The following is a 25,860-nucleotide window of genomic DNA, read 5'->3' on the forward strand; positions in this document are numbered from 1 at the left end:
ACTGCCAGTAAAGTACTTTTGAAGAGTAGTAAAGCAGCTGTTGTCTCTTTCCAGGAGCTTTTCATGAAGGTGGTCCCGTACCACTGCCTGGGGTCCATCTGGTCACAACGGGACAAGAAGGGGAAGGAGAACCTCGCGCCCACCATCTGGGCCACTGTTCGACATTTCAACAAACTGACCAACTGCGTCATTAGTTCCTGCCTGACTAACACGAAACTGAGGCCACAGCAACGGGCACGGATCCTGGAGAAGTGGATCCGGGTCGCAGAGGTAGGTCGTGGAGTCGGAGATGTCGGAATCAATTTTAATTGTGGGATTGCCAATTCTCCCCCTCCCCTCCGCGCCTCATTTCCTCCATCAGAATTTCAATGGCCTCATTGGAGAAGCGGGGTGTCCTGTGACCTGACGAACTGCTTGAGAGACACGTATCCAAGTCAAGGGGGCTGCCTTGAAGAGCACGATGTCTGCGCCTGCAAGACTCTGCAGCCCTTTAAATACTGCAGCAGCACGTGATTGCCCGCCTAGCAACGGTCAAGCTTCCGATCACGCCCATTTCCCCCATTGGCAACTCCCTGAAATTATGTTAACTGTCCCGACCTTCGATATATCCCAGAGTCAGCAGTCACACTTCCAGATGGGATGGCACCCGATCGGATAATCTGTACCATTGAATCGTTCCCACCCAGTGGTTCCTTCGCTTAGTTTGTTGCTGCACTGCAGCATTTGGAGGTCAGGATTGAAAACTTTTCAAAGCTTAACCACATTAAGTTCCCCAGACCTGACGGAAAGTTGGGATGTAAATTCTGCTCCACATGCAGATGAAACAGTTTATGCTCGCTGAATATTGTCTGAATCTGAATGTTGTAAGTGAGAACCCATTCGAAGCTGCCTCTGCTACACCTGTTTCCTTTTTGTGTTTGTTTCTAGGAATGCAGGGCTTTGAAGAACTTTTCCTCACTCTACGCTATCATTTCTGCGCTGCAGTCTAACTCTGTCCACAGACTGAAAAAAACGTGGGAGGAGATTCCCAGGTATTGTGTGGAATTGGGATCAGTTTCTCAGTATTGGAACAATGTTCCCAGATAGAGTGTGGAATTGGGATCTGTATCACAATGTTGGAACAATGATCCCTGATTCCCAGGTATCGTGTGGGGTCAGGATCAGTATCTCAGTATTGGAGAAGCATTCCCAGATTCCCAGATTTAGTGTGGAGTCAGGATTAGTATCTCAGTATTGGAGAAGCATTCCCAGATTCCCAGGTATAGTGTGGAGTCAGGATCGGTATCACAGTATTGGAGATGCGTTCCCAGATTCCCAGGAATAGTGTGGAGTCAGGATCGGTATCACAGTATTGGAGATGCGTTCCCAGATTCCCAAGTATAGTGTGGAGTCAGGATCAGTATCTCAGTGTTGGAAAAGCTTTCCCAGATTCCCAGGTAGAGTATGGAGTCATGATCAGTATCACAGTATTGGAAAGGCATTGCCAGATTCCCAGGCATAGTGTGGAGTCAGGATTAGTATTTCAGTATTGGAGAAGGGTTCCCAGATTCCCAAATAAAGTGCAGAATTGGGATCAGTATCTCAGTATTGGAACAATGTTCCCAGATTCCCAGATATAGTGGAGAATTGGGATCTGTATCTTAGTGTTCGGACAATGTTCCCAGATTCCCAGGTATAGTGTGGAGTCGGGATCAGTATATTTCTGTTGTGGTTTTTTTGGATACCTTCGAAGAATGAGAGATGATTTTATTGAAACATATAAGATCTTGAGGGGACTTGACAGTGTGGATGCTGAGAGGATGTTTCCCCTTGTGGGAGAGACTAGAACTAGGGACGCAGTTTAAAAAATAAGGCGTCTCCCATTTAAGATGGAGATGAGGGGAATTTTTTTCTCCCAGAGTGTCGTTCGTCTGTGGAATTCTCTTCCTCAGCGAGCAGTGGAGGCTGGGTCATTGAATATTTTTAAGGTTGTGTTAGATAGATTCTTGATAGACAAGGGAGCCAAAGATTAGAGCAGTTAAACAGGAAAGTAGAGTTGAGGCCACAATCAGATCAGTCATGATCTTATCAAATCGCAGAGCAGGCTAGAGGGGCCAAATGGTCTACTCCAGCTCCTAATTTGTATGTTCGTATGTTCATACGTATGTTCAGTATCTCGGTATTGGAGCAGCATTCCCAGATTCCCAGGTATTGTGTGGAGGTGAGGGGCCGGTTTTGCAGGATCTGACTAACACTATACAGCTAAGATTTCCCAAGATAGGGCCTCTCGATCAGGCTGTGTCACACTGAATTAGATCAGTCTGTTTTGTTCTGACACGTCATTAACACAGTCCGAAAAATCACTCTCAAGGGACGTAGATTGAATATTTTTTGCATTGCCTTCATTTGCAGGGAAGTCTTTCGGAGTTATGATGAGTTGTCGGAGATCTTTTCGGAGAAGAACAATTATTCCCAGAGCCGGGAGCTGCTAATTAAAGTAGGAGTTCTGTTTCTGGCCTTAAATGACAGATTTCTCTCTTTGATATTAACATGTGGATAGATGATGATTCACAGATGCTGTAGGAATGCCTAATGTTAAATATAGTTGTAGATAATACACAATAATTATGGAACTGTTCTGCTTTCCAATTTCTGGGGGTCACTATAGTCTAATTAGTAATGACCATGTCAGACAATCTTCACATAAGGCACTGGCCCTGGAATTTTGAGGGGCAAAGGGAAGAGTACACCTGTTTTTCTCGGGGAGTTCTGCGAGATTTGACCCAACATATGCTAGGGAACACCAGGAGAATCCCATAGCATTAGTGGTAATGACCTGACACTCACTGCCTATGAGCGTGGTGGAACAAAGAACAGTACAGCACAGGAACAGGCAATTCGGCCCTCCAAGCCTGTGCCGATCTTGATGCCTGCCTAAACTAAAACCTTCTGCACTTCCGGGGTCCATATCCCTCTATTCCCATCCTTATCATGTATTTGTCAAGATGCCTCTTAAACGTCGCTATCATATCTGCTTCCACCACCTCCCCTGGCGGCAAGTTCCAGGCACTCACCACTTTCTGTGTAAAGAACTTGCCTCGCACATCCCCTCTAAACTTTGCCCCTCTCACCTTAAACCTATGTCCCCTAGTAATTAACTCTTCCACCCTGGGAAAAAGCTTCTGACTATCCACTCTGTCCATGCCGCTCATAACTTTGTAAACCTCTATCATGTCGCCCCTCCACCTCCGTCGTTCCAGTGAAAACAATCCGAGTTTTTCTAACCTCTCCTCATAGCTAATGCCCTCCAGACCAGGCAACATCCTGGTAAACCTCCTATATACCCTCTCCAAAGCCTCCACATCCTTCTGGTAGTGTGACGACCAGAATTGCACGCAATATTCTAAGTGTGGCCTAACTAAAGTTCTGTACAGCTGCAGCATGACTTGCCAATTTTTATACTCTATGCCCCAACCGATGAAGGCAAGCATGCCGTATGCCTTCTTGACTACCTTATCCACCTGCGTTGCCACTTTCAGTGACCTGTGGACCTGTACGCCCAGATCTCTCTGCCTGTCAATACTCCTAAGGGTTCTGCCATTTACTGTATATTTCCCACCTGCATTAGACCTTCCAAAATGCATTACCTCACATTTGTCTGGATTAAACTCCATCTGCCATTTCTCCGCCCAAGTCTCCAACCGATCTATATCCTGCTGTATCCTCTGACAATCCTCATCACTATCTGCAACTCCACCAGCGGTGACGATGAATGATTCATTGAATAGGCACTAGAGGGAACTAAATTTGTAGGGCTACAGGGATAGAGCAGGGGAATGGGATTACCTGGATTGCTCGACAGAGAGCCGGCATGGACTCGATGGGCCGAGTGACCTCCTTCTGTACCAATAATGACTCTGTATTCTAATTTCCCGGCTGCTGCCAGCAGAAGTTCATTGCTGCCCCATCTCGCTCTCTGCTTTATTCTCCATGGAGTAGATTTTCCTGCTTCTTCCGTGGATAAAGCAGCAACAACTTGCATTTATCTAGCACCTTTAACGGAGTAAAACGTCTCATAGGAATGTCATCAAACAAAATTTGACACCGAGCCACGTGTGGTGGTTGAAATCTGGAATAAATTGCCTGAAGGCGTGGTGGAGCCAGGAACCCTCACAACATTTAAGGGGTATTTAGATGGGCACTTGAAACGCCATAGCATATAAGGCTACAGGCCAAGTGCTGGAAAATGGGATTAGACTAGGTGCTTGATGGCTGGCATGGACAAAATGGGCTGAAGGGCCTGTTTCTGTGCTGTATAACTCTGTGACTCTATAAGGAGATATTAGGACAGATGGCCAAAACCGGCGAAAAGATGGCACCCGCCGAAAACCCACGCAGCCACAGGGAGACCCTACAAACTCCGCACAGGCAGTACCCAGAATCGAACCCGGGTCCCTGGAGCTGTGAGGCTGTGGTGCTAACCACTGCGCCACTGTGGGGCTGAAGGAGATTACAGAGATAGGGAGGGACAAGGCCATGGAGGGATTTGAAAACAAGGATGAAAATGTTAAAATCGTGACATTTCTTTACCGCTTGCCAGTATGGGTCAGCGCGCACAGGGGTGATGGGTGAACAGGACTAGTTGCGAGTTAGGATACGAACAGCAGAATTTTGGATGAGCTGAAGTTTCTGGAAGGTGCAAGCTGGGAGGGTCGAAGATTGGAGGCCAGCCAAGGGAACAGTGCTGTTGAGAGAGGGATGGAGACAGTGGTGCAGGAACGGAGCTAATGTTGGGGCACAGGAGAACTGGGCAGGGTGCAGAGCAAACAGCCATAAGCCAGCCAGTTTGCTCAATTTCATGTCCAGCTGAATTAAGAGATGGGAAGTCTGGCAGATGCCTTTCAATCCTCGCTCTCTTCCCGGACCAATTTTACTGTAATCCCCGCACACAGATGATGATCCACTGCATCCAGTTGCAGTAGCTGGAACATCTACATACTCGTTTCCAGCGCTGGCCTCCTGGAATGTCGTTTTGGGCTTCTAAGCTTGCATTGTTAACGATACCATTGCATTAAATGGAAACCCCACGATCCATTCACTAGTAGACATTGAATGGGAGTAACACAGGCCCTTGCTGTACTTTGAATGGGTGTTGAAGTGTCATCGCACTATTATACTTAATAGGAGTCCCTTTGCCATGCACGAGGGCAATTATTTCATTGTATCTTAGACTCAATGCTCTTACACTGGCGAGACCATTTCTCGGAATGGCTGCCCCACTGCTTTTACACAGGTCCGACTATTCTTTGAGTGAGAGTCCCAGTGTCATTGTATGATCGCCACTATTTCTCTGAATGGGAATTCCTCAGCCCTTGCACTTGTGAATGAGAATCACAGTGCTCTTGCATTTGTGATATTATTTCGCTGAATGTAATCCCCCTGCTCTCGCACTATCTATATCATTTTACCAAGTGTGTTTCGCAGAACCCTGGCAGGACTGTTGGCATCTTTCCGAATGCCAGTCACAGTGACATTGTCATTGACTTGACTGACGTCTCGCTGGAATGGAGTCCCAGGGCTTTTGCATTCGAGCTGCTGGTCCAATGGATTTGAAAAGATAAACAAGTCCTTCTTTTCTGAATTCACAGGAGGGAACCTCAAAGTTTGCCACGTTGGACAAGAAACATACAAAAAGGCCAAAAGACCACAAAATTCCAGTGAGTGTTTGTTTAATTCTACTGTATGTTTGAAAAAAAAATCGTACTGCAGCCTTGATAAGAACGACCCTGAAACTGCAAGAGGTATTTACAGCAGTTATCTGTGATATCCCTAGTTTAAAGAAGTCAATAGGGTAGATAGAGAGAAACTGCTTCCTCCGGTGGGAAGTCCAGAACAAGGCGGCGCATCCTTAAAATTAGAGCTAGACCATTCAGGAGAATGTCAGGAGCATTTCACACAAAGGGTGGTGGAAATCTGGAACTCTCTCCCCCCAAAAAGCTGTCAAGGCTTGAGGTCCTCAATTTCAAAATGGAGATTCATAGAATTTTGTTGGGTAGAGATATTAAGGGATACACAACCAAGGTGGGTAAATGGAGTTAAGGTACAGAGCAGCCATAGTCTAATAGAATGGTGGAACAAACTCTAGGACCTGAATGACCTCCTTTTGCTATGTTGCTATGACAAGGGGTTTACTGTGCCTTATCGTTTATTGTGAAGGAAATTGAATACAAAAGTAGGGAGGTTGTGCTTCAGCTATACAGGGCATTGGTGAGATCATATCTGGAGTATTGTGTACAGTATTGGTCTCTTTATTTAAGGAAGGATGTAAATGCATTGTAAGTAGTTTAGAGAAGGTTTACTAGACCAGTACCTGGAATGGGATGGGTTGTCTTATGAGGAAATGTTGGACAGGCTAGACTTGCATCCACTGGAGTTTAGAAGAGTAAGAGGTGACTTGATTGAAACATATAAGATCCTGAGGGGTCTTGACAGGATAGATGTGGAAAGGATGTTTCCCCTTGTGGGAGAATCTTGAACTCGGGGTCATTGTTTAAAAATAAGGGGTCGCCCATTTCAGACAGAGTTGAGGAGAAATCTTTTTTCTCTCAGAGGATCATCAGTCTTTGGAACGCTCTTCCTCAAAAGGCGGTGGAAGCAGAGCCTTTGAATATTTTTAAAGCAGAGGTAGATAGATTCTTGATAAGCAAGGGGGTGAAAGGTTATTGGCGGTGGGTGGGACTGTGGGGTTGAGGTTACAATATGATCAACCATGATCATGTTGAAAGGCGGAGCAGGCTTGCGGAGCCAAACGGCCTCCTCCTTTTCCTATGTTGCTATGTCAGGGAGCCATGTTGTGCCCTATGTCGTACGGTCCAGATTGTGCCCTGTCCCTATTCAATATACCATCAACATAAGCACTGTTTATCCTCAGCTCCTTTCTCACCAGCTCCTGTGGTGTGTTACAGTGAGGGCCAGCTCAGATCTTCAGCTGGCCAGTAACCATTTCAACAGAGGTGGTGATTTGGACTGGCATTGTGAGCTCAGACCAGAGACACCCGACCGTTGACCGACATACGGGCCCCCTGACCTCCCTCAGGAGCTCTCTTGCTCTCTCATTGAACCTTTGTTGATGTTTCTGTGGAGGTTGGAGGTTCTGCTGGCTGGCGTTACAGTGGAGACATCCCCAGCTACCCCTGTTCCCCACCATCAACCCCGCCAAACCCCCCAGCCCAGGAAATTTCAGAGCTGCTGCATTTCACGTGCTCAGCTAGAGGTAGAATTCTACGCTTTGAGTCACTCCAGATCTGGATCAGAGCCCTGATTGATCCAATGATGCCAGCTGCCATTACAATGAGTGCACTTGCTCCAGAATAAGATGAAGGCCAACCCGTAGCATATATCACCGGAGAAGCCTATTCTTTATTCATTTTGGGGATGTGGTGCCACTGGTGAGGATGGCATTTATTGGCCTTCCCCTACTTCCCCTGAGAAGGTGGTGGTGGGCCTTCTTCCTGGACCACTGCAGTCCATGTGGTGAAGGTACTCCCACAGTGCTGTTTGGGAGGGAGTTCCAGGATTGTGACCCAGCGACGATGAAGGCTCAGCAGAATCAGAATGGTGTGTGACTTGGAGGGGAATCTGGGGGTAGTGCTGTTCCCATGTGCCTGCTGCCCTTGTTCTTCCAGTTTCTAGAGGTCAGGTGCTTGGGGGGGAAGGTGCTGTCATAGAAGCCTTGGCATCTTATAGATGGTACAAGCTGCTGCCACTGTACTCCAGTGGTAGTGGGGGTGAATGTCGAAGGTGTTGGATGGGGTGTCGATCAAGCGGGCTGCTTTATCCTGGATGGTGTCGAGCTTCTTGAGTGTTGTTGGAGCCGCACTCATCCAGTCAAGTGGAGAGTATTCCATCACACTCCAGCTGAGATGGGGAAGAGACCTGAAATTGCAGTTGTCCTCATAATGACATATTCATATTATATTGCAAACAGTATTTATATTCAGCCCTATTTTGTTTAGATACAGATGGAGGCATTACATAGCATGGAGAGTACTCCTTCAAGACTTCCCTTCCCCTGATGAACCTCTCAGCTTTCCCACTTGGCATGAGCTTATGGTGCTTTCACTACCATTATGGACTGGGTGTGATTTCCCCTCTTCCCCTGTCAAATTCCAGCCGCCTTCCCTGTGAACTCTTTCCCCAAGTAACATGGCCAAAAGTGGATCCAGTTGTGGTCCCACTGGTGCAATACGAAATATCAGTACTGATTTAAGGGCCTTTGGAAAGCTGCTGCTATATGTGTGTGAAGGACAGTGACAGAACTGAGATACAAAAAGCACGGAGTATAATTCACCTGTCTTCCAATCTCAACAGAATGTAGTCCAGGGCACAGTGCCGTACCTTGGGACATTCCTAACGGACCTGGTTATGCTGGATACTGCGGTGAAGGACTATGCAGAGGTGAGTGTGCATTTGACCAATTGCTTTCAGAACATAACATTTTGGGATGGAGTATACGGATAATTTGAGATGTGACGTGTGATGAGTGGAGCAATGCTTGGGTGGAAATCCCCCACGGGGGATTTTTCTCGCCTCATGTCTGGGTGGGTCTGTTGTACACTAATCAATAAGAGATTGATTGCTATGATTACTCAAAAGCTCCATTATTGCTGTATTGTGTGACTACCAGGATGGTGGTAGGTGACCTCAATAGACCTGGGCCATTGTTCATCTCGCAATTCTTATGTTCCTATGTCATCCCCGGCAATGTTCCCTCTAAGCTGCATGGTGTGCAGCAACCTGCAAGATCCCACGCAGCCCGACCAGAAGTTGGCCCCTTTAAGTTACTGCTCGTGTGCAGCTGCGCAAAAATTTTAAGGGAGCCTCGCACTTAAACAAATCGCGGTGTGCTCAAAAGAAAATTAGAGGGTACGCTGGTCCCTGGCCCTCTACTTTTGCCATTTCGCCTTTTGGATTGTTAATGTCAATTTACTGAATCTTACAAATTTCAGCACAGAAAGAGTCCAGTTGGTTCATCCTGTCTGTTCCAATGTTAGCTCCTTAGCTGGGGTCAGCTCAGCAGCCACTCAGAAATTGGCAATGTACCGTACAGTCCAATAAACAGGCCTCGCACAGCCGTCATTCCCTTTAAGATGTATGCGTCTGCAGCCGGACAGCAATCTTGAATGTAACTCGCAGTGCAATGAACAGGCCTGCATGAAAAATTTAAATAGAGGGAAATTTGGCTGGAGCTATCTTTTCCAATCCCATTTTCCTGTTCTTTCCCCATCTCCTTTTATATTATTCCTTTTACTTCCTCAAAATTTTCTTTTAAATAATATTAGTTATCGTGATTTGAGAAAAGACCTGCCACATTCCAGTAACCCTCAGCATGACTTCCCCTTTTGATCTTTTGGTGACAGCCTTGGTTTGAGCAGCCTACCACCCATACTACAATCAACATTCACCATTCATCCTCTCAACTAAGGCTGCGGGCCCTTTTCTCTTGCGAATGAAGGTTGAGATGTGACCGAATAGAGGTCTTTAATATTATGAAAAGTTTCGATAGAGTGGACACAGAGAGAGGGTTTCCACTTGTGGGGAAAAGCAAAACAGGTGACCATCAATGTAAGATAGTCACCAATAAATCAAACGGGGAATGCAGAAGAAACCTCCTTGCCCAGAAAATGGTGAGAACGTGGAACACGCTACCACAGGGAGTCGTTGAGACAAATAGTCTCGATGCATTTAAGGGGAAGCTAGATAAGCATATGAAGGAAAAGGCAGCCGAGCGTTCTGATGATACAGTTAGATAAGGAAAGGTGGGAGGAGGCTCAAGTGGTGCATAAATGCCAGCGTGGACTTGATGGGCCAAATGGTTTGTTTTGTGCTGTATATCCTATGAAATTCTATGAAGCCTTTCAGAATTTTAGACAACCTCCCCTACCCCATCTTGTTTTTTTTTTCCAATAAAGAAGCCATAGTTTTAAGCCTTTCTTCACAACATCTTATTCCTGGCATAATGTTCTTGAATCTTCATTACTACCCACCCCACCCCACCTGCCATCTCCAAAGTCCTTCTTATAATGGGGTGCCCTGAATTGCACACAAGTTTTCAATTGTGGCCGAAACAATGTCATGTACAAAATCAACATCACTTCCTTGTTTATATATTTCTGAGCCCTCTGTGTGTAACTGCCAGAATTTCATATGCTTTTTTACGGTCTTTTCTGTTTTCACAATCAAAAGATTTATTTATCTGCACTCCTTCAGCTCCTTGTCTTTTACCACTTGTTCAGAATCTTACTATTTTGCTCCTGCTTCCTGGACTGTTCTTTTTTCCCAAAATGCACTGCTTCACATCGCTGAGAAACGAATGACAACTCTCCTATAAGCCGATCTAAAGCCTCCAGTATTCCTCTTTTCTCCTTTGGGGAATCTCGTTGCCCGAAGGTGATCACCTGACCTTTCAAGCGACGCTGTCCAATAATCTCATTGGCTAGTAGTAACGACACACCCATTCTGTCTGAGTCACTTTCTAACAGTCTAGTTGGCCAATTGTAACCATGTGACTATTTTGTGTTTGTTGCTTTGGAATAATAGTTTTTTTTTACTGCTCTGATTGGTTGTGGGATCAATTCAAGGCACCACACTTTAGGAAGGATGTCAGGGTTTTGGGGAGGGTGCAAGAGGTGGTTTACTAAAATGGGACCAGGGATGAGGGATTTCAGTTATGTGGAGAGACTGGAGAACATAAGAACTAGGAGCAGGAGTAGGCAATTCAGCCACTCGAGCCTGCTCCGCCATTCAATGTGATCATGGCTTATCTCATCTCGGCCTCAACTCCACTTTCCTGCCCATTCTCCATAACCCTTCAACCCATTACTAATTAAAAATCTGTCTATCTCCTCCTTAAATTGACTCAATGTCCCGACATCCACAGCACTCCGGGGTAGTGAATTCCACAGACTCACGACCCTGTGAGAGAAGTAATTTCTCCTCAACTCTGTTTTAGATCTGCTACCCCTTATCCTAAAACTATGACCTCTCATTCTAGATTGCCCCACAAGAGGAAACATCCTCTCTACGTCTACTTTGTCAATCCCCTTAATCATCTTATGCACCTCAATTAGATCTTCTCTCATTCTTCTAAACTCTAGAGAGTAAAGGCCTAAACTGCTCAATCTCTCTTCATAAGACAAACCCCTCATCTCTGGAATCAATCTGGTGAACTTCCTCTGAACTGCCTCCAATGCAACTACATCCCTCCTCAAGTAAGGGGACCAAAACTGCATGCAATACTCCAGGTGCAGTCTCACTAATGCCTTGTACAGTTGCAGCAACACTTCCCTACTTTTATCCTCTATTCCTTTAGCTATTAATGCCAAAATTACATTTGCCTTACTTATTACCTGCTGCACCTGCATACTAGTTTTCTGGGGTAGTTCTCCTTAGAGCAGAGAATGTTAAGTGGTGATTTGATAGAAGCATTCAAAATTATGAAGGGTTTTGATAGAGTAAATAAGGAGAAACTGTTTCCAGCGGCAGAAGGCTTGGTAACCAGAGAGACACAGATTGAAGCTGATTTGCAAAAGAACCAGAGGTGACATGAGGAAACATTTACACAGTGAGTTGTTGTGATCTGGAATTCACTGCCTAAAAGGGAGGTGGAAGCAAATACAATAGTAACTTTCAAAAGGGAGTTGGATAAATACTTGAAGGGGAAATTTATTACCGGGCAATGGCGTGAGTGCAGAGGGGGAGTGTGTCCAATCGGATAGGTCTTTCTAAAAGCTGGCACAGGCATGATGGGCCAAATGGTCTCCTGCTGTGCTATATCATACCCCCTCCCCCCTCCCGCCAATACTTCCCAACTACCAAGATCCATGTAGACCCCTGGGAAAGGCAAACAAAAATACAAACAAAGTAAGATATGTAAAATAAAGATTCAGGGCAAGAATAGTTCTGGGAAATCCCTCTCCATTCCCGCAGAGACGATTAAAAACAGTTCCAAATTGCTGCCCTTCCTGAGCACAGGGTCAAGGTCAGATGGGATTCATCCACGAGCACACAGCCATCGGACAGTCACTGTTAAGGCACCCCTGTGGGGTACTACCACGTCAATGAGGTACTGAAAGGCTGCACCAATGGAAATGTGACCCTGCCGTGGCTCGACACCTTCAGGAAAGGGTTGGAGAAAATACAAACATACGGCAATGACAGGTCAGGAAAAGACCAACTGATCCATCGAGCCTGCCCCCCACTCAGGATGGCTGGAGCATTGTGACAAAATACTTTGTCCTCCATTCCATCCCCTCCCCCCACAGCCATCTACTCTCTTAGGGTGGGGAAAACACCAGAGCAAAAACCCAGGGCTAATAAATGAAACAAAAAATACCCTTGAAAAATTCCTCTCAGATCAAAACCAGTCTAAGAGATCATACAGACGGTGACATAGTGGTAGTGGCGCTCAACTAGTGATCTGGGGGCCCAGGCTAATGCCCTGGGGACATGGGTTCAGTAATGGTGCCATGAAACTATCATCGATTGTCGTACAAACCCACCTGATTCACTAATGTCCTTTCGGGAAGGAGATCTGTCGTCCTTACCTGGTCTGGCCTGCCTGTGACTCCAGATCCACAGCAATGTTGATGTCTCTTAGCTGCCCTCTTAAATGGCTTTGTAAGCCACTCATTTATCAAGGGAAAATCCTGGCCACCCACATCCCATGAAAGAATAAGAAAAACATAGAACTTACAGCGTAGAAATAGGCCAATGAGCCCATGTCAGTGTTTATTCCCCACATTTGACCTTATCAGCGTAACCCTCTATCCCTTCATCCCTCGTATGTTTATCTAGTCCGCCCTTAAATGCATGTATGCTATTCACCTCAAATACTCCATGTGGTAGCAAGTTCCACATTCTCACCACTCTCTGGGTAAAGAAGTTTTTTCTGAATTCTCTATTGGGTTTCTTGGTGACTATCTTATACTGATGGCCTCTAGATTTCCTCTTCCCCACAAGTGGAAACATTCTCTCTGTATCCACTCGATCAAATCCCCTCATAATTTTAAAGACCTCTATTTGGTCACCCCTCAGTCTTCACTTTCCAAGAGAAAAGAGACCCAGCCTGTTCATCCTTTGAACAATGCGTTGCCTATAAAGACATTTACTTTTCATTTGACGTATCTGTGCCTCAGTCAAGAAGCAGTCCCAGCTCCCTCTTGAAGGCGTAAAATTCCAGGGGAGGAAAGGAAAGGAATATTTCTGATATCTTTTAAAGAGAGGAAAAGGGAGGGGAATGCAATCTGCAGCCGTTTCAGAACATAGCTATAAATAACGTTTTCTGTCTCTTCCAGAATGGATTAATTAACTTCGACAAGCGGAGAAAGGTAATTGTTCCCACGGGCATCTTTGATTTCCTTGAGACATTTCCTGCTGCTCTTTCTGTTCATGTATTGGTGCATTATATTTGTTTTCAATCATTGTTTTTTGTCGGGGGGGGGATGATGGGGAATGACAGGAATTTGAAATCATCGCACAGATTAAACTACTCCAGAAAGCCTGCAAGAATTACAGCTTTGAAAAGAACCCGGACTTCCTGAACTGGTTCTACAGCCTGGAGACACTCAGTGAGGCCAAGAGGTGAGACAGTCATAGGCCTTCGCCAGCAAGGCTTTGGCAGCGACGTGTTCCTTGATTCACATCAAATTACTTTGTCTGACTCAGGGCAACTTAAACCTAACCCGCCCATCGGGAAACTGAGTGGATCGGAGGCAATCTCAATTTTAACTGAGGAGAGCAGGGCAATGCTGGTCTGACACTCAGCCCTGATTTTCGGAACACAGGAACTGTTGGAATAGGAGGAGGCCATTCAGCCCCTCGAGCCTGTTCCACCATTCAGTGAGATTATGGCTGATCTGTGACCTAACTCTTTAAACCTGCCTTTTCCCCATATCCCTTAATACCTTGGGTTAACAAAAATCTATCAATCTCAGATTTAAAATCCACAATTGATTGAGCATCAATTGCCATTTGTGGAAGAGAGTTCCAAGCTTCTACCACCCTTTGTGTGTAGAAGTGTTTCCTCCTTTCACTCCTGAAAGGTCTGGCTCTAATTTTTAGACTATGCTCACTAATCCTAGACTCCCCAACCAGTGGAAATAGTTTCTCTGTATCTATCCTATCTGTTCCCCTCGATATCATGAAAAATGATCAAATCACCCCTTAACCTTCTAAATTCCAGGAAAAGCAAGCATAGTTTGTGTAATCTCTCCTTGTAATTTAATCCTTGGAGTTCAGGTATCTTTCTGGTAAATCTACACTGTACTCCCTCCAAGGCCAATATATCCTTCCTAAGGTGTGGTTCCCAAAACTGCTCACTGTGCTCCAGGTGTGATCTAACCAGGGCTTATCATTGCTAAAGCATGACTTCTATCTTTTAACCGTCAGGATCAGGTTGGGAACAGCACTGATTTTACACACCGCCCTGATTTTAGTCTCTGTTGAAGTCAGTGGAGAGTAACATTGGGTGGAGTGTTAAACCAACATTCTACCCGATCCCATGGGTTTCCCACCTGGCGAGTTAGGTTAAAATTGCCCCCTTGGGTCTGAAATTTGCAGGCACCAGCAGCAGGGGACAGGTCTGAAACAAATTGGTAACCCCCGTTTTTACACCCCGCCTGGCTGTCCTATCTGTTGAAGTCTTCCAATTCACCCCGAGCCCGTTTCACACTGGCTGAGATTCAAGCAATTTCAGCTCCGTTGATTCTATCGAAATGGCGAGCGGCAGAAGTTATGTACCAGCTCAATAAGTGTCCAGCAGTTGAAATCACACAGTGGTTTCCAAGGCTCAGATATAGCAGAGTGATGCAGTTACTGGAATCCTAGCTAGTTACAGGGACAGGTATAGACTAAGCTCATCAGATACTGCATGAGCTGGTATAGCTGCTGTGGGGAGGATGGAATAATGTTGGCTGGAGATGTGTGGGAGGATCAGAGTTCTAGGTTTCAGTCATGGCTCAATTGTCACTTTTGAGTCAAAAGTTTGAGGGTTCAAGTCCCACTCCAGAGAATTGAGCACATCATCTAGGCTAACATTCCAATGTAGTACTGAGGGAGTCCTGCACTGTCAGAAGTGCTGTCTTTTGGATGAGATGCTAAACCGAAATCCGGTCTGCTCTTTCGAGTTGATATGAAATACTCCATGGCACTATTTCGAAGAAGAGGAGGGGAGTTACCTCCAGTGTCCTGCCTGTATTTAGTCCTGAACCAACATCACTAAGAAAACAAATGATCCAGTCATTATCACTTTGCTGTTTGTGGGAGCTTGCTGTTTGCAAGTTGACGGCCATGTTTCCTACAGCGACCACACTTCATAGTCATTTATGGGACAGAAAGTGGCCATTCGGCCCATCAAATCTGTGCCTGCTCTCTGTAGAGCAATCCAGTCAGTCCTATTCCCACACTCTATCCCGTAACCCTGCAAGTTTAATTCCTTCAAGTGCCCATCCAATTTCCTTTTGAAATCATTCATTGTCTCTGTTCCCACCACCCTTGTAGGCAGCGAGTTCCAGGTCATCACCACTTACTGCGTAAAAAAGCTCCTCCTCATATCCACCCCTGCATCTCTTGCCCAAACCCTTAAATCTGTGAGCTTTTCTAAATCTGTCAGAATCTTATACACTTTGATTAAATTTCCCCTCAGTTTCCTTTGCTCCAAGGAGATCAAGGCCAGCTTCTCCAACCTAACATTGTAACTAAAATCCCTCATCCCTGGAGCCATTCTGGTAAATCTCCTCTACACCCTCTTAAGGACCCTCACATCCTTCCTACAGTGTGTGGTGACCAGAACTGGACATAATAGTGGTTATGTTACTGGAATAGTAATCCAGAGATTGGACTAACACTCTGGAGATGTGAATTCCAATCCCACCAAAGCAGTTTGTGAACTTAAAATTTAATTAAATAAATCTGGAATAAAAAGCTACTAATCAGTGATGGTGACCATGAAGCAAACAGATTGTGGTTAAAAATGCAACATGCTCACTAAAAACCTCCCCTGATTAAAGTACAAATTGGCTCAAAAGCACTTTGGGATATCCTGAGGTCATGAAGGGCGCTACATGAATGCAAGTCCTGCAATCTTGACTGTCTTTTGGGAGGGGGGAATTTTTGCACAGAACTTTCTCTCAGGAGGATAAATTGGTAGGATGAAGTTATTGATAGAACAGGTTCCATGGGGTTGATGGATCGAATGGCCCTTTCCTGTTCAATTTTGTTCTTGTTTTTCTTCTGAGCTCAGGGAATATGTCAATATTCACCTTGCTTCTCACCAATTTCTAAAATGTAACAATTGAGATTTCTCTTAATACGAAATGGTGGCACGTGTTTAAAGGGCCCTCATGGAATTAGGGAAACCAGTCACTAAACAAACCTTCGGTTCTGTGTTTGTGGCTGATGTTTGACTTTTTGGTTCCAAGGAGATATTGAACAATGGAAAATTCAAGAAGCAGTCAACAATGATTCAGGTATACTCACCCACACCCTTAGAACAGCTCTGATTTGATGATTAGATTCATAATTGGTTGATAAGCTGCAGTTCAGCAATCCAATGGCCTATTGATCAGCGGGAGTTATCGCGCTCCTTCGCCATATCGGTGATGTGCTGCACACCTGAAAGACCCAACGCACTTCAGTCCTTAGAGGCTTACAGTTGTTACAATTACCTCTGAAACAGATTGTGTCTTTTGCAGTTACAAGCTGTCGTGTGAGGTCGAGCCACCTGCAGAAGTGCCCAGCATTCCCTCAAAGCCTCGGCCTACATTAATCATTACACCCTGCAATGAGTAAGTTTTGCACGTTTTCAGCTTCATATATCTATTAAGTGCTGGTTGATGCAGGGAAATTCTAGCCCAATATTTTTAAATCTATTAATGTAGATGATTGGAACATTTTGTGAACGGTTTACAGTGAGTGGGAAGACAGAAGGTTTTATAGAAGGGTATAAGGTTGTGTAACACATGGATTATTGTTGGGGCAACTAAATCACGCGGGTAGTACTAGATTTCAGATGGGCATAGACTGGTGAAATGGGCAATGACCTTTGTCATAAGAGATCGATTTTGCTCAGGAGAATGAGGAGAGGCAGTATGAACTAAATGGAACAATTTTAAAGGGGATGCAGGAACAAAGAGAGATGGGGTATATGTACACAAATCATAAAAGGTGGCAGGACAAGTTGAGAAGGTTGTTAAAAAAGTGGAATGGGACCCTTGGCTTCATAAAGAGAGACATAGAGCATAAAAGCAAGGCCGTTATGCTAAATCTTTATAAAGCACTGATCAGCCCCCAAATGGAATATTGTATCCAGTTTTGGGCATCACACTTTAGGAAGGATGTTAAGGCCTTGAAGAGGGTGCAGATGAGATTTTCTAGGATGGTACCAGGGATTTTGTGGAGAGACCGGAGAAGCTGGGATTGTTCTCCTTAGAGCAGAGAGGGTTAAGAGGAGATTTGATACAGTTGTTCAAAATCATGAACGGTTTTGATGAAGTAGGTAAGGAGAAACCGTTTCTAATGGCAGAAGGGTGGGTAGTCAGAGGGCACAGATTTAAGGTGATTGGTAAAAGAACCAGTGGCGACATGAAGAAATATTTATCTTACACAGCGAGTTGTTGTGATCTGGAATGCACTGCCTAAAAGGGTGCTGGAAACAGATCCAATAATAACTTTCAAAAGGGAATTGGATAAATACTTGAAGGAGAAAAATGTGCAGGGCTCTGGGGAAAGAACAGGGGAGTCAGATTAATTCGACAGCTCTTTCAAAGAATTGGCACAGGTACGATGGGCCGAATCGCCTCCTTCTGTGTTGCATCATTTTATGATTCCAGGTTGAGAGGGGGAGACACTAACAGCTGGGTCAGGTAATGTGGCAGGTGATATTGTATGGGATACAATGGGCTGGGAATGCACTAGGGAGTGGAGAGCTGAAGTCGAGGGACGGTATCAGCAGTTAACGCTCTGTCCCTCCCTCTCTCACTGACTCCTGCACTCTAGTCCCAATTTTAACCTCATCCTTCTAATGGGTACTGGGCGGGTTGGAGCTGGACATCCGGTTTACACCCTGCCCCAATTTTATGCTCCCTTCATCACTCTGCCCAGATGAATTCACGCTGCAACACGTCCTAGTCATACGTTGATCTCCTGAAACCTGCTATCCGTAAGTTTGGCCAGCTGCTTACTTGTCTCTCATACTCCTGACCCTTCTCAGCCGTCAGGTGACTTCCCCAGGGCATCCTGTTCTCATGGATCCTCCCTGTCCCTCGCACACCTGGGTGAATTTCCCCAGGAGGTCCTCTCGTCCTGAATCCTCCCTCTTCCAGGTGACCCCAGATGAGTTTTCCAGGAGGTCTTCTCCTCCTGGATCCGCCCTGTCCCAGGTGAGAATTCTGACTCTGCTCCATCGCTCCAGCCCAAGATGAATTTTCCTCAGGATATCCTGGCCTCCTGGTTCCTCCCCAGCCCTCACACCCACCCACTTCCCCCCCCGCACCCCGCCCCCCCGCAAGGTGAGTTCTCGGAATAAGATGGTTGCAAAGATGAATGCTGACTTTCTAACAAGGGGATATTGTCGTTTCAGCCCTCCCTCTGGCCAGAACAGCCCCACTGTGTCTTGTGGTGGTTTATCACCGTGGGATGTAGTTGGTTCTCCGACGCCAGACCTGGACTGCACTTCTGAATTTTCGGGGTCCAAGGAGCATTCTTTCAAACCAATTAACGCTCTGCTGTGCAAGGTTGCCCGGGTAATGGCCGCCATGGTTTACCTCTCCAGAAAGCGTTACAAAAAGAAGAAATTACATTTAATTAGCAACTTTCATGGCCTCAGGCCATCCTAAAGCACTTTACCGTACCCTTTGAAATGTGGTCACCATTGTAATGTCAGTAATGTAGCAACCAATTTGCGCACAGCAAGGTCCTGTAATGTGATAATGGCCAGATAATCTGTTTTATTGACTGGGGGGTTGAATATTGGCTAAGGCCAATAACTTCCCTGCTCTCCTTCAATCTTGTGTTTCCACCTGAGAGAGCTGATAGGGCTGTCAGTTCAATGTCACATTGGAAAGACGGCACCTCAGACAGTGTTGCACTCCCTCATTACTGCATGAGGTCTGGTTTGTCTGGAGTGGGAGCTGAATCCATGACTTCCCTGACGTAAAGGCGAGAGTGCTGCTTACTGAGCCACAGCCGAGTGCACAGCCAGTCAGCTGTGGCAGGTGGGTTGGTCATGAGCGTCTTTGAGCTGAATCTTACAGCAAGTCAGCAGCAATACTGAGACTTAGCCAAGACAAGTATGACTGCACAAGGCTAACATCGTACTTTCTGACTAAGAAATTGCTGGGTTATACCAGTGATGTGGGCAGGTGTTTCTTACCCTCAAGTCCCACCCTCTGTCCTAATATCACATTGAATCTACGACACTGAAACAGGCCATTCAGCTGGTCTGTGCTGGTGTTTATGCTGCATACAAGCCTCCTCCCACCCCTCTTCATCAAATCTTATACCTGTCTCAAAAATGTGCCTATCTAGCTTCCCCTTAAATGCATCTGTGCTCTTCGCCTCAGCCACTCCTTGTGGTTGTGAGTTCCACATTCGAAGAATTTCAAGGTCTTTGGGTTGCTTTTTATTTTTTGTTTTCAAATTTTCGCTTCCCCTTTTCTTAATTATACTCACTCACGGTGAGGTGCAGCTCAGCTCGAGTGGCACAATAGTACTTGGGAAGTGCCGAGGCCCTGAGTCTGAGCCTCCGCTGGAGCTGATAATCCTTTAATCCAGAGGTACGGAAGCATAGTGGTTATATTACTGAACTAGTAATCCAGACAACGTGAGCTTAGATCCCGCCATTGTTGTCTGAGAATTTGAATTCAGTTTAAATCAAAAAAGGCTGGTTTCAGTTAAAGTGACCCTGAAGCTGTTGGATTGTCATAACTGGTTCACTTGTTCCCTTTCGAGGAGGAAATCTACATCCTTACCCAGTCTGGGCCTATATGTGACTCAGGTCCCACACCCGCCATAGTTGACCGATATCTGCCCTCTGAAGTGGCCCGGCGAGCCATTTTCTTGTATCAAAAGCAGTCACTAAAGATGGGCAATAAATGCCAGCCTTGCCAGTGATGCCCACATCCTGAGAATGAATTAAAATAAATGTGCACATGCATCTTATTCCAGTGGCGTATGAAGCCACGTAAGTAGCATGATTGCGTCCACATTTGATGTCCATTCACATGGACTTTCCAATAAGGAGCTGGCGATCAGAAGTGGGAACACTCAGAAGGTTTCCTCAGGGTCAGTGAGGCTAACTCTCGTACCCCTGCAGCCACCAATGCTAAGATCTAGTAACCCAGTGCAGGACTGGGAACACAGGGTTTGACCGATTGGTACTTCTCAGTGCCACGCTGATCAATCCACTGAACCACCAAGTCACCAAGGGGAGCTTTCACCACCATTTGCAAAAAAAAAAACTTCAACCCTAATTTTAATCTGCCCAATGGGAGCAGGGCTTGTTCGGGTTAGGTGCCCGTTTACGCCCTGCCCAATTTTACAATAAAGGCAATAAAGTGTAAAATCAGGCTGGGTGTAATATGGGCGTCCCGCCCAAACTGGTCCCATTCCCACCGCCTGGTTAAAATTGGGACGTTGTTCCCAAATGGGAGTGAAGATGACTTGGTGATTATGTCAATTGGCTAGTTTCAGCACTGAGCTGTTAAAATCGGGGTGGGGGGGGGGGGAGGGGCGGCGCTCCTATTTCAGGAGCAATTAGTAAAATAACTGACTTCAGAACCATCCTATTGGGCTCGATTTTAAATCTGTGTAAGTAGGTAGGTTTTGAATGAGTTAAAATCTCACCCATTGCTTCCAGTTTGGGGGTAATTTTAACTTAACCTGCCCAACATCCATTGACACTAAGGTTCAGTAAAGTCAGCATTGTGTGAAATCTGGTGCCTGATCTGATTGGGTCAGTTTCCCGCCGGGCAGGTTAGGTTATTATCTCGGTATTGAAGATGTTACCTCTTTTTTTAAAAAGTGCTCTCATTAAAAATGGGACTTAAATAACATATATTAACAAAAGAACCACTTTGCCACTTTCTGAAAAAAAGAGACTTGCATTTATATAACAACGAGCATGGACATGATGGGCCAAATGGCCTCCTTCTGTGTCATAAATTTTCTATAATTCCGCCTTTCACAAACTCAGGACATTCCAAATCACTTTACAGCCAACAAAGTACAGGTGTCACAAATAAAAACAGAAAATGCTGGAAATACTCAGCAGACCTGGCAGCATCTGAGGAGAGAGAAACAGAGTTAACATTTCCGGTCGATGACCTTCATTCAGAACTGGGAAAAGTTAGAAATGTAATAGGTTTGAAGCAGGTCAAAAGGGAAAGTCTGTGATAGGACAGAAGACAGGAGGCATTAAATGACATAAGAGTTGGTGGGGCAGAGCCAAAGGGAATAATAATGGAACGAGTAAAGAGACAAAAGATGTTTTCAGAGGAATAATGAACAACTGCCGTCTGAAAGCAAAAACAAGATTAAGACCCATACATGCAAAGAAGAGGAAACAAAATGGGGGTGGAGGTTATTGTCAGCCAAGGCTCAGTGAGTAGCACTCTTGCCTCAGACATTTGTGGGTTCAACTCCGACTCCAGGACTTGACCACGTAATCCAGGCTGACACTCCCAGGGCAGTCCCAAGAGGGTGCTGCACTATTGGAGGTGCATTGGAATCATTTGCCTCCATCTGAGAGGGCAAATGAGGCCTTAGTTTAGCACGTCACCTGATAGACTGCATTGTCAGTCTAGATTTTGTGCTAAAGTCTCTGGAGCAGGGCTTGAACCCACAATCTTCTGACTTAGTAGGAGCGTGTGACCCACTAAGCCACAGTTGACACCTGATCAGGGGGAAAACTTTTACTTCAATGGGCTATTTTCTTATCGATTGACCACGCAACTGCATATGACAAGGCATCGGGGTAATCATTACTAAACACTGTTTAGGCCTCAGCTGAAGTATTGTGTCCAATTCTGGGCACCCCACTTTAGGAAGGGTACAGACGAGGTATATCAGGAACGATACCAGGGAGGAGGGAATTCAGTTATCTGGAGAGGTTGGAGAAACTATGGGTTGTTTTCCTTCGAGCAGAGCAGGTTAAGGGGCGACCTAATAGAGGTGTTCATAATTATGAGGGGTTTTTGAGAGAGCAATTGGGGAGAAACTATTTCCTCTGGCAAGTGGGTCAGTAACCAGGGTTCATAGATTTCAAATAATTGGCAATAGAGCTAGTGGAGAAATGGGGAGAAATTTCTTCATCAAGAGGGTTGTTAAGATCTGGAACACACGACCTGAAAGGGTGGTGGAAGCAGAATCCCCAGTAATTTCTTACAGGAAATTGGACAAGCAATTTGTAAGGTTATGGGGATAAAGTAGGGGTATGGAACTAATTGGAAAGCTCTTATTAAAAGCCTGCTCAAGCACAAATAGACAGGCCGAATAGCCTCCTTCTGTGCTGTACGATTGCATGAATATATTCTGCGATTATTATTAACTGCTGAAGTGATGAGCCTCATTCGAAGTAACAGAATGTTTTTACTGAGCCAAGCACAGGGTGGTGATGTGATCTCTCTCTTTCTCCTTCCGCAGCACACAAAGTGCCCCTCGGTCTCCTCCCTGGACTCTGCCGGGATCGACCCCAGCCCGACCTGCCCTCCTTCTCCCTCCGCTCTGTCTCCCGCTGCAGCCTTTGTTAAAGGTCACAGGCGGTCTGCGTCCTGTGGCGCTACATACACGTCCCCATCTGCGCCTATAGGCTCGCCGCAGTCCGACTGTCGGATCATCCGCGTGCGTCTGGACATTGCCAATGGAAACTTGTACAAGAGCATTTTGGTAGGTGGTCTTTGATGTCTGAGAGGCGAGGTTCTTTCAAGTTTATTGCAGGGGTGTGGGCTTCGTGGCTAGGCCTGCATTTATTGCCCATCCCTTATTGCCCATGAGATGGTGGTGATGAGCCGTCTACTTGAACCGCTGCAGTCCATGTGGGGAAGTACACCCACGGTGCCATTAGGAAGGGAGTTCCAGGATTTTGACCCAGCAGCAGTGAAGCAGCAGCGATATAGTTCCAAGTCAGGATGGTGTGTGGCTTGGAGGGGAACTTGCACGTATTGGTGTTCACATGCATTTGCTGCCCTTGTCCTTCTAGGTGGTAGAGGTCATGAGTTTGGAAGGTGCTATCTAAGCAGCCTTGGTGCATTGCTGCAGTGCATCTTGTGGATGGTACACACTGCTGCCACTGTGCATCGGTGGTGGAGGAAATGAATGTTTGTGGTTGGGGTGCCGATCAAGCAGGCTGCTTTGTCCTGGATGGTGTTGAGCTTCTTGAGTGTCGTTGGAGCTGCATCTATCCAGGCAAGTGGAGAGTATTCCATCACATTCCTGACTTGTTCCTTGTCGATGGTGGACAGGCTTTGGGGAGTCAGGAGGTGAGTTACTCACCGCAGGATTCCTAGCCTCTGACCTGCTCTTGCAGCCACAGTATTTATATGGCTACTCCAGTTCAGTTTCTGGTCAATGGTAACCCCTAGGATGTTGATAGTGTGGGATTCAGCGATGGTAATGCCATTGAATGTCAAGGGGTGATGGTTAGATTCTCTCTTGTTGGAGATGGTCGCTGCCTGGCACTTGTGTGGCGCGAATGATTATTAAGGGAAATTGGTATCCTGGATAATTTCATAATTCCATCTTCCACCCTCTGTAAACTTCAGTTTGTTCAAAACTCTGCTGTCTGTATCCTAACTCGCACCAAGCCCTACTCACCCATCACCTCAGTGCTCAGTGACTTACACTGGCTCCTGGTCTGGCATTGCCTCAGTTTTAAAATTCTTATCCTTGTGCTCAAATCCCCTCGTGGTCTCACCACTCCCTATCTCTGTCACCTCCTTCAGGCAATCTCTACATTCTTCCATTTCTGTCCTCTTGTGCATCCCCGATTTTAATCGCTACGCCATTAGTGGCTGTGCCTTCAGCTGCCTCATCCAATTTCCCTTCTATTGACTTCAGCGGGAATGAAAACCGGGCAGGCTGTAAAATGTGGAGCTAATTCGGTATCTCCCATTTTACACCATCGGCCAAAGTAAATGTCCCCCACCCATACAACCCACACAGGATCATTATTTGGCATTACTAAGATGGGTAACACCAGAAGTCCTTCCGTAACTCCAGTACAATACGATGCATCACACTCTATCCTCTTTCCACAGGTGTCCAGCCAGGACAAGACGCCTGCAGTCGTGGGGAAGGCTCTGGAAAAGCACAACCAGGATGCCAATGCAGTTGCGTCTTACGAGCTGGTGCAGCTCATCACCGAGGACAAAGGTGATGGGTCTTAGAGGTCTTAGAGGTCTCGACAGGGTAGATTGCTGGGAGGATGTTTCCCTGGCTACAAAGTCTAGAACTAGGGGTTGTAGTTTCTGAATGAGGGGATTCAGGACTCAGATGAGGAGAAATTTCTTCACTCAAAGGGTTGTGCAGCTTTGGAATTCTCTTCCCCAGAGAGCTGTGGATGCTCCGTTGTTGTGTATATTCACGACTAAGATCAGTAGATTTTTGGGTACCAAGGGAATTGAGGGATATGGGATAGTGCTGGAAGGTGGAATTGAGGTAGAAGATCAGTCATGATCTTATTGAATGGTGGAGCAGGCTTGAAAGGCCGAATGGCCCCCTCCTGCTCCTATATCTTATGTGCTCCACCTTTCTTCTTGAGATTTCTCCTGCTGTCAGTTTGAATTCAAGGCAGATGAGAGATGTAGTTTATTTGACACTGTGGGATGGAGACTCTGCTTTGTGTACAATTGGGAAATTGGGTGCAAATTGTGTCTGAAATTGTGCTGGTTAGGTTACGGTTCAAGTTTATGCCAAAATGTACATGCATAATCACAAACATAAAATCTTCCAGTACAATCAGGCAGCAGGCTAGATTTTTTTCTTCTTAGCATTAAAAGATATTCATTGATGTATTTAAGAGCAGTAACCTGGTGCAATTGTAATAATACGACTGAAAATGGGTTTATCATAAATAATAAGCGTTTTTAATGAGAGTGTCTTGTCCACCAACTATGAGGAACCTGATTTTAAATCACTGAAAATCACTAACAAAATAACCGTACTGAACCAATTACTGGTTTAATTGGTATACACCAGTCAGTTTCTCAGTAAATTAAATATTTTTTAAGATGTAAAACTTTTCAAACGTGTTAACTAGTGCCTGTGGGTCTGAAGAAATACCAAGCTCAAGTTGAGGTGTAATTAGTGGAAGAGTGCCATGGTGACAAGTCTCAATCTGGCCAGTTTTGTGGGTGGATGAATTTTAAACCAGCGCAAAAGATTGCAGAAATTCGATTTACACAGGGCGCAACTCACGCTTGAGTTTCCGCGATCCTTTGTGCTGGTTCGGCCAATTGCTCCAGAAACTCTAGGCTTGTGTGCAGTGTTGACCAATTATTCCATTCCATATTATTTGTCTGGTGTCCCCGCTGGCGTGGCATTCTCATTGTACTATCCTGGAAGTAGTATGGGCTTGAGGGTGAATCCATGATTGAATGCTGGGAATTTCTCATATTTAAATCAAGCAGTGGAGCGGTGAAGGGAGAGAAAGGAAACTGGAGAAGGGCTGTGCCTGGTTTCGTACCAGTCCTGAGCACAAGTAATAAAGAAGCTGGATTGTTAGTGGTGGACGGGTATTAGTTGGGTCTGCTGGCAGTCCGTGCATTGGGAGTGACTGAGAAGTGAATTGGCCCAGTGACATCTGTGCAATGGAACTAAATGGAAACT

The 25,860-nt window shown here is 45.7% G+C and overlaps 1 protein-coding gene across 8 annotated transcripts in view; it reads left to right on the top strand.

Moving 5' to 3' along the window:
* Positions 1–25,860, top strand: part of LOC137346238 (ral guanine nucleotide dissociation stimulator-like) — a 139,184-nt gene that overhangs the window by 109,195 nt on the left and 4,129 nt on the right. For all 8 annotated transcript variants that reach the window (XM_068009675.1, XM_068009676.1, XM_068009677.1 and 5 more), the window contains 11 exons: positions 55–270; positions 928–1,031; positions 2,392–2,476; positions 5,628–5,696; positions 8,350–8,436; positions 13,335–13,367; positions 13,499–13,620; positions 16,731–16,823; positions 18,617–18,779; positions 22,678–22,920; positions 24,291–24,405. In XM_068009675.1, the coding sequence (XP_067865776.1) occupies positions 55–270; positions 928–1,031; positions 2,392–2,476; positions 5,628–5,696; positions 8,350–8,436; positions 13,335–13,367; positions 13,499–13,620; positions 16,731–16,823; positions 18,617–18,779; positions 22,678–22,920; positions 24,291–24,405 (1,330 nt within the window). The remainder of the gene's footprint in view (positions 1–54; positions 271–927; positions 1,032–2,391; positions 2,477–5,627; positions 5,697–8,349; positions 8,437–13,334; positions 13,368–13,498; positions 13,621–16,730; positions 16,824–18,616; positions 18,780–22,677; positions 22,921–24,290; positions 24,406–25,860) is intronic.

Source organism: Heterodontus francisci, chromosome 29 (genome assembly GCF_036365525.1).
Source record: "Heterodontus francisci isolate sHetFra1 chromosome 29, sHetFra1.hap1, whole genome shotgun sequence".
NCBI classification, from domain to species: Eukaryota; Metazoa; Chordata; class Chondrichthyes; order Heterodontiformes; family Heterodontidae; genus Heterodontus; species Heterodontus francisci.